General features: G+C 27.5%; 1 protein-coding gene across 3 annotated transcripts in view; it reads right to left on the bottom strand.

Moving 5' to 3' along the window:
• The window catches only part of LOC129916857 (scavenger receptor class B member 1), a 55,171-nt gene that overhangs the window by 24,338 nt on the left and 15,258 nt on the right, over positions 1-15,575 (bottom strand). The window contains exon 1 of one of the 3 annotated variants that reach the window (XM_055997046.1): positions 9,310-10,854. The exons of 1 other annotated variant lie outside the window; for it this stretch is intronic. In XM_055997046.1, coding sequence (XP_055853021.1) covers positions 9,310-9,508 — 199 coding nt within the window. In that variant the 5' untranslated portion in view covers positions 9,509-10,854. Of the gene's footprint in view, positions 1-496; positions 986-9,309; positions 10,855-15,575 lie in introns of those variants that run through there. One more of the 3 variants, XM_055997047.1, reaches the window with a different exon arrangement.

The raw sequence follows: 15,575 nt of genomic DNA, 5'->3' as shown, positions 1-15,575 counted from the left end.
TCCCTCTCTTTCTCTCCCACTCTCTTCGTGAAAACACTTGCTCTCACCGCTTCTTCTGGTACATGTTTTGTTTAATAAAACGTCAAATCTCTTAAAAGATTTCGAACCAAGGTTAAATTCATTTGATTCCTCTATTTATATTCAAAATCACGTCTGCGAAAGAGCGAGTAAGTAAGAAGTCTTTGACTTCAGACATCAGCTGATTTTTGTACGTATACAAAAATAATCCATTTTTTCATTTTCATAATCGAAGTTATCTCTTTGTTCCGTGATGTTTGTTAGGTAAAAAGTTTCGTTAAGTTTTTTTTTTCAAACTTAGGTTTTGTTATAGGGGATTCACTTTTTGACATAAATTTAACAGTCGAATAAAAATCTCACGATATTAGAAATAAAAAAAAAAACTTAACGAAGCTTTTTTCAGTAGTTTAAAACATGAGTTAAAACTTGATATAATCCGTCAAATTATTGAAATTTTCTGACATTTAGCTTCACTTACAAAATATTCTCTTCCAATTTGTAGGCTGCATACTATCTACAGGATTTAAAGCCTTTAACTTCACAGCACCAAGTTTCAAAATACATTTTAACGAACTTCTTCTAAGTAACATTATTTTTTTGTTTGTAATTTTTTTTTTAATCTCGCCCCGCACTATTTATAAAATTTTTAAATTTAACTAAATATTAAATTTAACACTTAATTTTCTAGAAAAAAAAAAACGAAAAATAAAATAAAATTTATCTAACAATCACTTCCTTCTTAAATGCACAAAACTTCAGATATTGGCACTAAATTAATCAATTTTTTTTTAAGATTTTTATTTTTTTTTGCCACAACTGAAGCGATCACAATACAATTGAAGACTATTTGCTTTATCAAATTAATCCAAGTATTTTATTATGAAATTCAATCACAACCCACAACAGAAAAACCGCCCGTCTGTGTGTCGTATCAATTTCATATGAAAATAACAATTCCAAAGTTCTTCATTTCAACTCTATGATTGTTGTTGATAAAATATAAAAAACAAAAAAAAAAACAAATCATACCCGATTGATCAACCCTGTGGTCATCCATTCAAATGGCGAAATTATGACAATTATCTGGTGGAAAATCATAATTTCCTAAAACTAATAAAAAACAATTATTTTTGTTTGTTTTGTTTTATTTTCATTCTATCCTATACCCACCGCCAACCACCTGTGCCGGGCACGTCTCAAAACACTTTTATAGGAGTATTACTGGGTATCTATGTGTCATTTGAATAATACCAATCTGTCAATTAAGATTCTTCATAAATGGATGGGGATTTTATTTTATTTCTTTTAAAGAAGATGACTTTGCAGAAGAACTTTGTATACGAGAGTGCTATTCTTAGATTTTTTTGATCTTTGGGACACGCTTATAAGTCGCGAAATCATCGATTTCTTTTTTGAGTTAATGAGATAATTATTCTAGAAGAAGACCATTCTCTCAACAACTACTATAACTTGTATGTAAGTTGTTAATTTATTGTAATTGATGTGTACTTATATTGACGCCGACAACGACGACCGACGTGGTAATTATTATTATTGTTCGCCTGATGTACATTCGAAGCACGTTTAGGGAATGTTTTCTATGTTATTTGTTTGTATTGCTTTGTCATTGTTGTAAGGGATGGTAGCTTTACTTAACGAAGTAACTGAACGAAGAAAATTAGATCAAGGCCTAAGGTCAGTAGTTGGAACATAATATTCTTATTTTCGATGTTTATTCTATGTTTTTTTTTTTTAGAAAGGAAGAAGGAAAGGGGACAGTATGGTAATTTATAATCCATATTTCAAATAAAGGTGATAATAATATTCTGTAGGCTACCCAACTTATTAAATATGTTTCTATGCAGCAAGTAATAATTGATGATATTATACAAATATCTGACGACGCGACAGTAGTAAAACATTCAAAGCACGTTTGGCGAACGTTTCTATGTTTTATTTGCTTTTTTTGGTTCTGTGATTGAATCGGAACAAAAGTAGATGAAAGTATTTAGTTGGAAATGATATGCACAATCGCACAGTATGTATGAACTAATTCAACATTATGGGAATCCCGATAAATAAACAAAATAAATCGTTTTAAGTAGGTGAATCAACTTTTGACCAATTTGTGAATTCATAACGGAGAATCGTGATAAATTGTAGTGAATACCAATTTTGTTTTCATATAAATTATTAAAAAAAAAAAAAAAATGAAACAAAATGAAGAAATACAAAAAAAAAACAACGTGTGAGTTCTTTTTCTGATGGATTTTGATTTTTTTTTCTAAATCGATTTCTTTTGAATTAATGAGACAATATTCAACAAGATGACCTTCATGGTTGAAAATTTGGCAAGTAATTGATTGTAACTGATTAAAAGTTTTTCAACTTACAATTTGGCGAAGTTTTTAAACTATTCTACATTTTTCGATGATTTTGTTTTTTATCATTTTAGATGCTAAAGAAGAAATTTAATTGTTAAAAAATTATTTAAGCCTTAAAATTGCCTATCCTGAAATATTCTATGTTATTCTATGTTTTTTTTTTTAATTCGTCAGTTCTGATGAGAAAAATAATTTTTTTTTTAAATTAATCAATCTATAAATATAGATGAATATTTAGTGAAGATGTGGTAGGCTTTCTATGTTTTTCGATTTTTTGTTTCAATTAATTTCTTGTTTTATAGTTTTCTATGTTTTTATTGAAAATTAATTTAATTTATTTTTCTTATTGTCATCGATCATCGATAAATGAGGACTTGGTGAACATTTACCGAATGTTTCTATGTTTTCGGTTTTCAGTTTTGTTAAGTTGGATAAGTTAATGTGACACAAAATTAAAAGCAAAAGCAAGTTCAAAACTATAAGTAACATAGCATTTGTCTGATAAGACATCATAATCTATGTTTTCATTGCAAATTTAATTTCTTTTGAACTGATGATTGATTGTAAGTGTAACCCATTTCACTAATTCATAAGTTAATAGACATATAAAAGCCAAATAACTGCCTTACACTAAAGTAAAATCAATTATTCCAAATTAAGTATTCGGGGCACAAAAGTTTCTATGTTTTATTTGTTTCTATGATGTGTGACGATTTTGAACACTTTATATAGGTTAAATCAAAAATTAGGAATTCCAAAAATATAAACTAGATTAAGGCCACAGGGTTTACTAGTTTTATGTTGATTCACTCTGCGTTCCAATTTGCGATGTTTTTGGAAACAAATGTAAATCAAATTGATCAAGTATTATGACTCAATGTTTACTTGCGTTAATTAATTACTCTTTTTGAATGCTAGACATTGTGCCGATTTAAAAATTTAATTAATTTCCTTCTCCATTCAAAGTTCTAGGCAATAAATCATAATATATTTACGCTTCCTTATAGTATTCCAAAAAAAAAAAAAATGCCTCGAAGAAGAATTAATGATGTGTTTATAGTTAAACTATGTTTAAATTTATTCAAAGAAGCTTCTAGAAATGATTCATTATATTATTTTGCTGTTTTTTATTTTTTTTTTTTTTTTCGAATTTTGGGGAAACCTGATGCTGATTGGGGGCTTACAACTCTTATTTAGTTTATTCCTATAATCTGCCGGTTTGTTTTTTTCTTGTTTGCTTTCTTTATTGAAGGAATTAAATTGTCGTCGGATCGTCGCTCGTCGTCATTTAAATTGCCGCAAGGGGATTTACCGTCAAAATTTCTTGTTTTATTAAATTTTGCAAAAAATAATAATAAAACGATTTGGGAAAATTCCTTTAATTAGGTAGGTATACTCAAGTTTTTGTTTTTTTTTTTTTTTTTTAATTTAATTTATGTAAATTTGAGTTCATCTTTTATTAGAAATTAAAAATAGAAATAGGAAAAAAATAATAATAAAAAAAAAAATCATTAAATATTTTTTTTTAAATCGATGAAAAAGAAATTTGCCTTAAATAAATATTCATTTCTTTTGATTTAATTTTTTTTTATTTTGAAGGCCATCAACATTTCACTTAACATTTAACACATCTTGTTTGCTAAATTAAATCATTAATAATATCTTTTCCAACAGAATAAAAAAAAACTAATATTTTAGTAGAATAGATTTTTTAAAATTTAATTTTGAATTTTAAAAGAAAAAAGTTAAAATTTAAGTGAATCTTTGCATAATTTTATGTTAATTTGTATATATTTTTTTTATTTTGTATCAAATTCTAGTTAAATTAACTAAATATGTATTTGACGTTTTTAGAAGAATTTTTATTTGATACAAAATAAAATATATTGTCAATAAAAAAAGAAGAACCTGTATTATATTTGTTATACGCAGGTTTAGTTGTATAAAATTGTAATAAAAATCGGATTTTGAATTTGTTTTGAAAGTTTTGATTTTTTATGTTTTTTCTTTTGTTTTTTTTCTGCTGGAAGCATTAAGAATTATTAATATTTAACAGTTTGTGGTTTCTTATTTTTTTAAAAATTTTTTTGTGACGCAGAATGAATTTGCATTTTTTAAATTAAGAAAAAAACACACTAAATAGACATTAATTTATGCTAGAAAGTAATTTATTAACCGTTCTCTTTTTTAGTATTTAAACTAATATTTTTAGCTATTAAATTTTATTCTAATATTTTTTTTTTTCTTTTATTTATATTTGAACCTTTTTTTTGTATCTTTTAGTAGAGAGAGATTTATATTTTTGAAAAACAAGCTTATATAACTATATTTGCATAGTCGGAAAGTTTTGATAACTTGAAGTAACCCATTCAAAAAAAAAACTAAAGAGTCATCCTCATCATTACTGGTGAAATTCTATTCTATTTATTCTGGTACTTTATGAAGAGAAATAAGGCTTGTCATGGCGCCAAAGCTGTGTCATTTTATATTTATTTTCATTCTTTAAAGAAACATCAAGAAATCACAATATTTTCCAATCTCTCTTTGAAATTAGAACCATTAGAAGACTACTTATGTGTAGAAATCTAGTACTTCTAACTACACATTCCTATCTGCTCTAGCAGAAGATCTACGTTCATTTTAGTACTAGATCTACAAATCATTTAGGTACTCATGATTAGTCTGTCACCTCGAAAGTAACAGAGTAGATGATCTAGTACAATTACTTCTAGATCTACTTATGTTTTAAGCCCGAGTAGATGCGAATTGTATTGATTTCTTGCGATCCATTGAAAATGTACTAGAAATAGTTTACTACCTTCAAAGAAAATGGGCTATTCCTAGCTATACTGATATACATTTATTGTTTTGAATTAATTTAACTCCGATTAAATATTTCTAAAGTGCATATATGCATAAATCTAATTAAAAAAGAAACTATTCTAAAATTAACAAAAATAATCTATTTGCGATTTTAGAGGTCTAAAGTGTTTCCAACAATGTTTTTTTTTTTTCTTTTTATCACAATACAATACACAATTCTACACTCAAAATCTTATTTAATTTTCTATCTTTGTTTATATCATTTTTAAAGTAAATTTCTGAAAATATTTGATCTTTATTTAAACGTGATTTTATATTTATTCAAATATTTTAATGAATTAACCGACAACGACACATTAATCGACGTGACTTTCATTAAATAACTTTTATAAATTTTAATAAATGCAACAAGTATGTTGTAACACAATGAAAAGTGGGGAAAAAAAATAGAAAGAAAACAAATCATTACAAATTCTATTGTTTTTATAGAAATAGAATGATTTAATTATATTTTTAAATTTGATTTATAACAAAAAATGTACTAGTTTTTTTTTTTGTGAAATTATAAAAATTAAAAAATTAAATTTGCTTAAACTTTAACCTGATTGTAATTTACCTTTTATTGAGAAAATCTTATAAAATAATATTTTCGGCTCCATTTTGTACAAAAAATCTCAAGCGACTGATGTAAGTCAATGTTATGACAAAGAATTTAAAGAAAAATTTAAGCAGGAAGTTAAATATTGGAAGGGTTGGAGTTCGGCTAGAATACGTATAGATAAGCCAATCAACCATCCAAACATCAGCTAGTACAGTGTAAAAGCTTAAAAGAATTTATTATCTCACGTAAAAGTAAGGCGATGACACCTTAATTGCATTGTTCTAGTTTCTTGTCTGTGTTATAACTTATAAGATAAGAAACAATGTTAAGAGTTTTGTTGTTTTTTTTAAATTATGTCCTATATTATACTCCAATAAATTGTATTGACATTAAAATCAATAAAATTATGATTTTGAACGCATTATTTGGGACCTCATCTATTACATTTTATTTTCAAAAATATTTAATTTGTATTTTGCGTTTTATTGTCGAAGCTGTTAGCCCTTTTACTTTGAAGGTGTAAGTTCACTCAGAAGTAGATAATCTAGTACATTTACTACTAGTCTAATGAATGTCCAAAATTGCTGAGTCCTTAGCGATTTGAACTTTAAAAGACTTTGTTTTATTAAAACTGATGTATCAAAACCTTAAAGCTAAAAATTTCCAATTATTGGAACCCAATTGCACATTCAAGAAATTCATAAAGAAGTTTTGTCCGCTTAATTTAAGACGGAAGTCATCTTGGCAAAAAACCATGCAGAAATCCGCCTAATTTAATAGGAAATCCGCTTGATTTTAGGTGGGTCTTTTTTTTCTCCATGTATAAATTATGTTTGTTAAACCTTTGTCCAACATAATTTTTAAAATAATAATAATTTTTACAATATAAAATTTTTGTAAAAAAAATAAGGTCAAGGTCAAAATATGTAGAAAATACTGTTTTCCGCCAAAAAAAAAACTTTCAAATTATAAAAGCCTTCAAAAAGTGTTGCGTATAAAATTTGTAGAACATATTCTCACCTGAACTATTCATTGCAAACGAATTTGTGATAGTTTTTATTCAGAATTTTAAACAGAATTCCGGTTTAAAACTCAACGAAAGACTTTCTTCTTAATCAAAAATAGAAAGAAAATTTTTAAAATACAATATTTTTAACTGATGGATTACGCTTTAAATGTGACTACGTGTTCTGAAAAGAAAAACTTTAACATTATAAAAGCAACCGTCATACATTTCTCTCTTCTGCGGAAGCAAAAAAAAAAAAATGCATCTGCAAATTCTATATACAAAAGAAACAGTTGAACTTCTTGAGACCTTGCTTTTCTTGATTCAGCGTAATTTTCCATAGTCTTATGCAAAGTTTTCTTTTATTTTATTCCAATGAAACAATTAATGAATACCTTTAACTGGTTCTTTTTAATTTTTAATCTAACTGACACGATAAACTATTTACAAGTTCCTATTATATCTTCGATTAAAAACCTGCAAACAACTTTGTTGTTTTCAAATGCATAACACAAGAAACATAATAAACATAGAAAACATAGTTGATTACCTACTGAAGACTGTAGTAGGATCCTTGAACTTGACCATGGTGTTTATCTTGCGCTTGGTATAATTATTATTTTGCAACCAGTTTTTAGTAAAATGAAAGAAAAAATTCCGTCCATTATCAGGCTTGTTTTTTTTTAGTAAAACTGGTAGAAATATTTTTGTTAACACAACAACCAACCCAACCAATCATCAACATCAGAAGCAAAAGTCAATTGCTACATTTTTTTCTTGCTTTTTTTTTTGTATTCAATTTGATTTTAGCTGACTCTAGACTCTAGTATTCTTTTTATTTTAATGAAAAAAAAAAAAAAAAAGTATAAGAAATAAAATGCAAATACACGCATTTCTTTAACATTTTATTTTGTCGTTTTTGTTCTGTCCTTCATAATGTTCTACTTTGTATTGCAACTAATTTTGGAATGATGTAGGTAAATGAATTTCAATTAAAAAAAAAAAAAAAAAAAAAACAGAAAAAGAATTTCTTTCATTAAAAATATTACCTTCATTAAAAAAAAATTATTTGCTGATTTTTTCATCTTTTTTTAAGTAAGTAGATTTTTTCATCTATTTTTCACTTGCTGCGAAATTTAAAATGTGAACGTTTCAGGGGAAGTTTTCGAACATGATTCATGCCTTGACAGATTTTTCACAAATAATAAATTACTTAGCAAATTTTTGCTTCCAATGTTTTAATTTCACTTTAAATTAGTTTAAAAAAATCTTTTGAGTGGAAAAGTATAAAAATTTTGGGCAAGTAATTCAAACATCATTTCACGAGAGTTCTCAATAACATTTTTACACAAATAAAATTTTCACTTCGTGAATTTTGTATTCGTGAAATTTAAAATAAAATATTAATCGCATCGCGTGTTAAATTTTTTGGCACAATTTTATTTTTAATTTCACGAGGGGTGAACAAATTCTAAGAGAATAAAATATTTGCACAGATTGCTCATCGTGAAAAATATTCAACTTTAGTTGAAATTCCTTAATTCTATTAAAAGAAATAGTTGTACAATAAATTTTATTTAATGCACAAAAAAATTTCACTGAGGAATAAAAAAAAAATACTACTTTGTGATTAAAACAAGAAAAAATGTCGTCTAGAATTATTTGTTTTGGAATATTCTTAATTAAGATTTTACTTCATGCCTAAGGTGTATTTTTATTTACAAAATTTATAAGCTATATTCTCATTCATTTCACGACTTTAAGTCTGAAAGAAATCGAATAAAAAAGCTTTAAAAATCCGAAAATAAAATATTCGTAATTTTTTTTCCAAAAACTACAATTTAAAAAAAAAATGTGGAAATTCAAATTAAATTTTCACGTGAAATTTGAAAATTGAACTTTATTCCTTGAAAAATTCACGGAATTTGTAAGAAAACCATCAAAATTTAAAACACGCACCATTTCAAGAAACTTTTCACTTATTTTTTTCTTCGGTTCCACGTGATATCATGAAACACATTTTTCAAAAATGCTTACTTCAAGTTGCACATTTAACAATTCTTAAGAAATGTGCTGAAAATAATGACAAATTTTTGAAAATATCAATTTTTTCACTTTTCCATCTAGTCTTTACATTTTCACGAAGACATACAAAAAAATCAGAAAAGATGATAAAATGAAAAAGTAACATTTCACATTTTTTTTTAAGTCCGTGAAATTTAAAAAATGCCCACATTTTCCATGCATTTTTCGCTTCATCTCAACACATTATAAATAAAAAATTCATCTCACTTTATGTGGATTTTCAGTTCAAAACTTGTCTTCACAATTTTTTTTTTTTGTTAAGTTTTTCACATAATTTTTCCTTCATATTTCACCTAACACCAAAAACTATATTAGTCATGAAAAATATATTTCACAGAATGTGTATAATGGATAAATTTAAATAAAACACAAAAAAAAAATCTTAAACTTACATTTCGGAACTCTTGTCCGTTTGCCTTCAACGCGTTCGCTAAAAAACGAATCTACAATATTGAATCCTTGATTCAATGAACGATTCGGATTAAGGCTTTTTCTACGTTTCTCTGCAGGTTGATGGTGTATTTGATTATTTTCATCTTGTGTACTAACGGCACTATAACGCCTGTTAAAGTATTTTGTTAATTCCTTCATATTTTTTTTTTTATTTAAAGTTTTAAACTTATTTAAGGATTAATCACTTGTTCACTTTTTGTTCTATGTTTTTATTTTCACAACTATATTTTTGTTAACTTTTAATTCTTATTGATTCATTTTATATATTTTTTTCTTTCGTTTATATAGTTTACATTCACTTGTGTTTTTTTTATTTATTTTATTTTAATAAATTGATATATATTTTTTTGTTTTTAATTGAAAAATACAATTTAAAAAATCTACTTCATCCGTTACGTTACGTTTTATAAATTTAAATTCGTTTTATTTTTTGTGTTTATTTTTAATTTTGTTTTTATTTAAAAACACTAACGAAAAAAATATCTAACCGAACGGAATGACTTTAAGATTTTTATAAAAAAAAAAATGTTAAGAACGAGAGCTTTTCGCAAAGTTCGTCTGATCGTTAACGATGTTCAGTTATGAATGAAACCCCTTCAGGTGACTGGGCGACAGGTAAGATAAGAAAGGAACCTTTTGTATTAAGTCAAGTCAAGTCGTATGCTGTATTATAGTAGAGCTTCTTAAGTCTAGTCTAGAGTGAATCTGACCACTACTTGTTGTTGCTGTTGGTCAGTTTGTTCTTTCCCTCTATTATTTTTTTTTTTTATTCTTTTTTGCACAAAGTAAATGAACCCTCGCTCGTATAGATAGATCGTGAAAGGGGTATCTTACAGATAAACACTGATTCATTTTAGCTAAAGAATATCACAGTAGGTATAGTAGCTTGTATAAAGTTGTGTAAATACAAACTAGTATCTCTCTGTCAGTTTTTTAGTAAGGGGAATCCGTCGTCGTCGTCGATCGTCGTCGGTCGGTTTAGTGTTTAGTTGTTCGCTCTTTCTCTTTGGTAATTTGCGTAGCTAGTTTTTTTCCGTCAAGCTGGACTTGATGTGACGTATAAGTTGGAGTTTGTAATTTGTATCTTTGGTTTATGGAACGTAGATAGAAACATGATGAAAAACAAATCTACATGTAGCTCTAATTCTAGATGTTGATGAGAGGTTGGGAAAAAAAAATTATTGTTGTGACGCTTAAATCGCGTGCTAAGCAGGAAGAAGAAAGCTTAAGCCAATTAATGCAATTTTGTATACCTATAGTTTTTCCATTCGGAATCTGGTTAACATTGTAAATGATTGCCATAGGTTTGTTAAGATTTAAGTTAATTATATGGGGGTGTATGCTTTAATAATGCGATATGGCATGACGGAAATATAATTTTCGTTGAATTGGTGAGTTAAAGTTCAAGCTTAGGAGCAGGTTGGTTTACTATGATGTTTATTGGGTTAGGTAAAGGTTGAGTGATTTGACATGACAGGTAGAAGCTTTTAGTAAAATTGGCAATAGATGTGACTTTGTTGCAGTTTGATAATTTTATATTTAATATGGAATGATAAAATTAAATACGTTCCACATGCGGCAAAACAGAGACTATTGCAGGATTTATCCATTACTTTCAGGAGAAACAAATGCCTAGATGATTGCCATCGTATTTGAACCCAGTTCATCGAACTAACCATACTACACGGAGAAAAAATACCACCTAAAAACAAGCGGATTCCGTATTAAATTAAGCAGATTTCTGCACAGTTTTTTGCCAAGATGACTTCCATCTTAAATTTAGAGGAAAAATCTTCGTAATTTCTTGAATGGGCAAAGAAATACGTTTAATTTAAGCGGAAAATCATCTTATTTTCATATGGAAACCTTTTATTAAAAAAAAAAAAAAATAACTGGGGATCGATCCTACAACTGTTCGGTCTTTGATTAAGCTGACAAATCATTTTAATTTCTTGAGTGTGGAAATTTAAAAGAAATCCACTTATTTTAAGCAGAAAATTATTTTGTTTTGTTGTGGAAACATTTGAATAAATGAAAAAAAAAACTAACAGCCACTGGGGATCGATCCTATAACTGTTCGGTTTTAAATTAAGCGGAAAAATTTTCTTTATTTCTTGAATGTGCAAATTTAAAAGAAATCCACTTAATTTAAGCGGAAAATCATCTTATTTTTATGGAAATATTTTAATTAAGAAAAAAATAGAAGGCTCGATCCTATAACTGTTCGGTTTTAAATTAAGCGGAAAAATCTTCTTAATTTTTTGAATGTGCTAATTTGAAATCCACTTAATTTAAGCGGAAAATCATCTTATTTTTATGTGGAAACATTATAAAAAATAAATTAAAAAAAAAAAACTGACAGCCACTGGGGATCGATCCTACAGCTGTTGGGCAACTAGGCGAGTGCTTTAATATCAACCCATCTCATTGTTGGAAATAAGTATGATAGTAAAGCTGAAGTCTGACGATGATTTTAAATTTTTTAGTTTTTTTTTTTTTTTAAGATGAAAATTCTTATTAAAACGAAATTAAGTTCACCTTAAATTTAATAGAATTTAAGCGGATTCCAATTATTTCAAGCGGAAATCGTAAGGCGAGTGGGATTTAAGGTGGGCATCATGTTATTTTTAAGGTGCCCTTTTTTCTCCGTGTAGGTACTAAAGAAATCAAGTTGCGTTTTTGTTTTTAAGCTCTTTGAAGTTTTAAAAATTTAAGCAACTTGAATTCTAAGAGCAAGTTCGGCGACCAATTCGTGCGTTTTATTTTTTGTCTACACAGTTTTTTTTTAGTTTAGTTTTAGTTTTTTCTCTGTGTACTAAAGAAATCAAGTTGCGTTTTTGTTTTTAAGCTTTTTGAAGTTTTAAAAATTTAAGCAACTTGAATTCTAAGAGCAAGTTCGGCGACCAATTCGTGCGTTTTATTTTTTTTTCTACACAGTTTTTTTTAGTGCCGAAAAACTTCAGAAAATTCAGTTTCTAAGAATGACTAATTTCTAAGATATAAGGAGTCTTGAAAATTAGTAGAATCGCTTTAGATTTAGTATATAAGTGAATAATTACCAAAAATTCACTCAGCATATTTATTTTCAAGCGTACCAATTTCCAAATGAATTTTTAACTAAATATTGGCAAAAAAAAATTGTAACCTTCAATCTTGATATTTGAACATCAATTTGTCTTACTGCAAACGAGCTTTATCTTCTTTAAAGATTATAATGGGGATTTTTCTTTTGAGGTTAAAGAATAGGAAAATACCCGAATTTGAACTTAACGTGTATGGCGTCCCTAATGACTACAAAAAAGTTGGTAAAAATTGAGGTAGGAATAATGTAAATTGATGTTATCCTAATAAAATAAGACATAAAAATGGCAATGAACTTGTTTTTAAAATATTTAAAATTCACAACAGTGACTAGGCAAACTAATTTTTTTTGCAATATTGTTGTTGTTTTTAAATGAGTTTGCAAAAATCGGACAAATCCCCTATTAATCGTACGTAAAAAAGCAAGATTCTCAAAAAAAAAAAAATTGAAAATACATTATCAATTCAACTAATGTACCTATACTTAAAAAAGAAAAACAAGACAAAATCTACTTTATAAGACTTATTACTACGAGTATATTCTGACTCATGTTTATTAGATAAAACTGGTGGTACAAGTTGTTTGATAATAATACATACTTCCAAAGAACCAATAAAATAATGTTGAATGTTAAAAAAAAACGTAATAAAAAAAAAAATCAAAACAGCTGCAAAAAAAAAATCTCTAGGCGGCATTTCGCTACGAAATTCTAAACACAAGGTCAACTTCACCAAATAAATAAAATCTCATAAAAATCAACAACAACAATTAAACAAAAAAATTTAAATAAAAAATATAAAATATTGTTGTTTGCAAAAAATAATTATAACCAACAAACATACATAACTCTAACTTGATTAAAAAATAAAATATTTACTGATTTATGCAGAATGTTCCATCGCAGGTAAACAAAAGCAAACCTAATCAATCAAAAGCCATTTGACAATATTATTTCATTGACCATTTAAAGAACAATTTAGGATCGAAAAAGTGTATATTTTTTAATTAATGATTTGATTCCATATTTGGAATATGTTTGATGATTTATGCATATTTAAGATGTTTTAAAGCAATTTACTAGAAATCGTGTTTTTTCTTCTTTAGTTTTAGCTCAGGGCAATTAGTCAAAATATGGGCATGAAATCGCATTTTTCGCGGGACAAAATTTTTTTCATGGAATGTGTTCGGGTGGTTGTCCTTATCATAAAAGTCAATTTGTTGGGAAAATTGGAGGTTGGGAACAGCCGCCATCTTGGAAAAGAGATTGGTAGCGTTTTTATTGAATAGCTCCATTGTTATTCATTTTAACAGAAAATGACAAAGGTAGGACTTATTAACAATAAAATTATCTAAACAATGATATACAAAACAATTCCGTGAGTTGATTAAATAAAATTTTATAGTTAGTCAAAGTGCGGGTTTGTATCGCAAGGTTGGGACAAAATGACATTTTTTCATATATCTGACGAACTTTTGATTTGTTTGGATAATTCTTCAAGAATGAATTATAGTACTTATAATTACCTATAAAATGAGCCCACAATCGTTATTGTAACCATCGTATTGTAGAAGTAATCTAACTCCGAAACTCTCCATGTACTAGTCAAAAGTGAGAAAAAAGCTAGTTTTTTGCTAGTAGGCCGAGAAAATTTTGGGAGTAGAGGTATAACCAAAATATAAGTACGCAGTTTTGCTGCCATACTCGTGTTAATGTCGATTTCAAAGGTCTGACAACTCTAATTTTGGGCTTTATACGGTTTTTGGGGGGTTTAATAACGTAAGTTTTCCAGTTAACGTGAATGGGCTAAATTTATACTATTTGAAATTATAAATATACAAGCTGATTCCCTATTATTTTTCCTAAATCTAGACACCCCAATCTTGAGGATGTGACCAATAGAACTCAAGATATAAGCCGTTTATACGATTATGTTTTAGAGGCTTTTTTGTTTCGATTTTTGTTTGTTTATTTGAATTGAAAAGCCTGATATGGTTAGTTAAAAAAGCTTATATCGTGAGTTCTATTAACCCCATAGCCGAGATTAAGGTGTCCAGATTTAGGAAAAATAATAGAGCATCAGCTTGTATATTTATAATTTCAAATAGTACAAATTTAGCCCATTCACGTTAACTGGAAAATTTAAGTTATTTAACCCCCCAAAAACCGTATAAAGCCCAAAATTAGAGTTGTCAGACCTTTGAAATCGACATTAACACGAGTATGGCAGCAAAACTGCGTACCTACTTATATTTTGGTTATACCTCTACTCCCAAAATTTTCTCGGCCTACTAGCAAAAAACTAGCTTTTTTCTCACTTTTGACTAGTACATGGAGAGTTTCGGAGTTAGATTACTTCTACAATACGATGGTTACAATAACGATTGTGGGCTCATTTTATAGGTAATTATAAGTACTATAATACATTCTTGAAGAATTATCCAAACAAATCAAAAGTTCGTCAGATATATGAAAAAATGTCATTTTGTCCCAACCTTGCGATACAAACCCGCACTTTGACCAACTATAAAATTTTATTTAATCAACTCACGGAATTGTTTTGTATATCATTGTTTAGATAATTTTATTGTTAATAAGTCCTACCTTTGTCATTTTCTGTTAAAATGAATAACAATGGAGCTATTCAATAAAAACGCTACCAATCTCTTTTCCAAGATGGCGGCTGTTCCCAACCTCCAATTTTCCCAACAAATTGACTTTTATGATAAGGACAACCACCCGAACACATTCCATGAAAAAAATTTTGTCCCGCGAAAAATGCGATTTAAATTACTAATTTCCCTGGGCTATTTTGTTAATTCTTGGTTAGATACAGCGACCTTGTAGTTATGGTTTGTTTTTTTTTTTTTACTTTACTATTAAGAAAAGGCAAGCTTTAGAAGTAAAAGCGGAAAAAAAGGGATCAAACTAAATTTTTTCCAAGTTTTTAAACAAAAAAAAAAAAATAACCGGGAAAGGTACCTACCTACATAACTTCAAACTTTTTTTATCGTAAGATCTCAAAACTAGGAAGTTCGAGCTTTAAAATCGTTTTTTTATAAATTCTATACGACCATTTTTAAAAACTCAAAAAAATTGGAATTTTTGTTTGATCCCTTAATTTT

This window comes from Episyrphus balteatus, chromosome 3, assembly GCF_945859705.1.
Source record: "Episyrphus balteatus chromosome 3, idEpiBalt1.1, whole genome shotgun sequence".
In the NCBI taxonomy this organism is placed as follows: domain Eukaryota; kingdom Metazoa; phylum Arthropoda; class Insecta; order Diptera; family Syrphidae; genus Episyrphus; species Episyrphus balteatus.
This window is presented reverse-complemented; position numbering and strand designations above follow the sequence as displayed.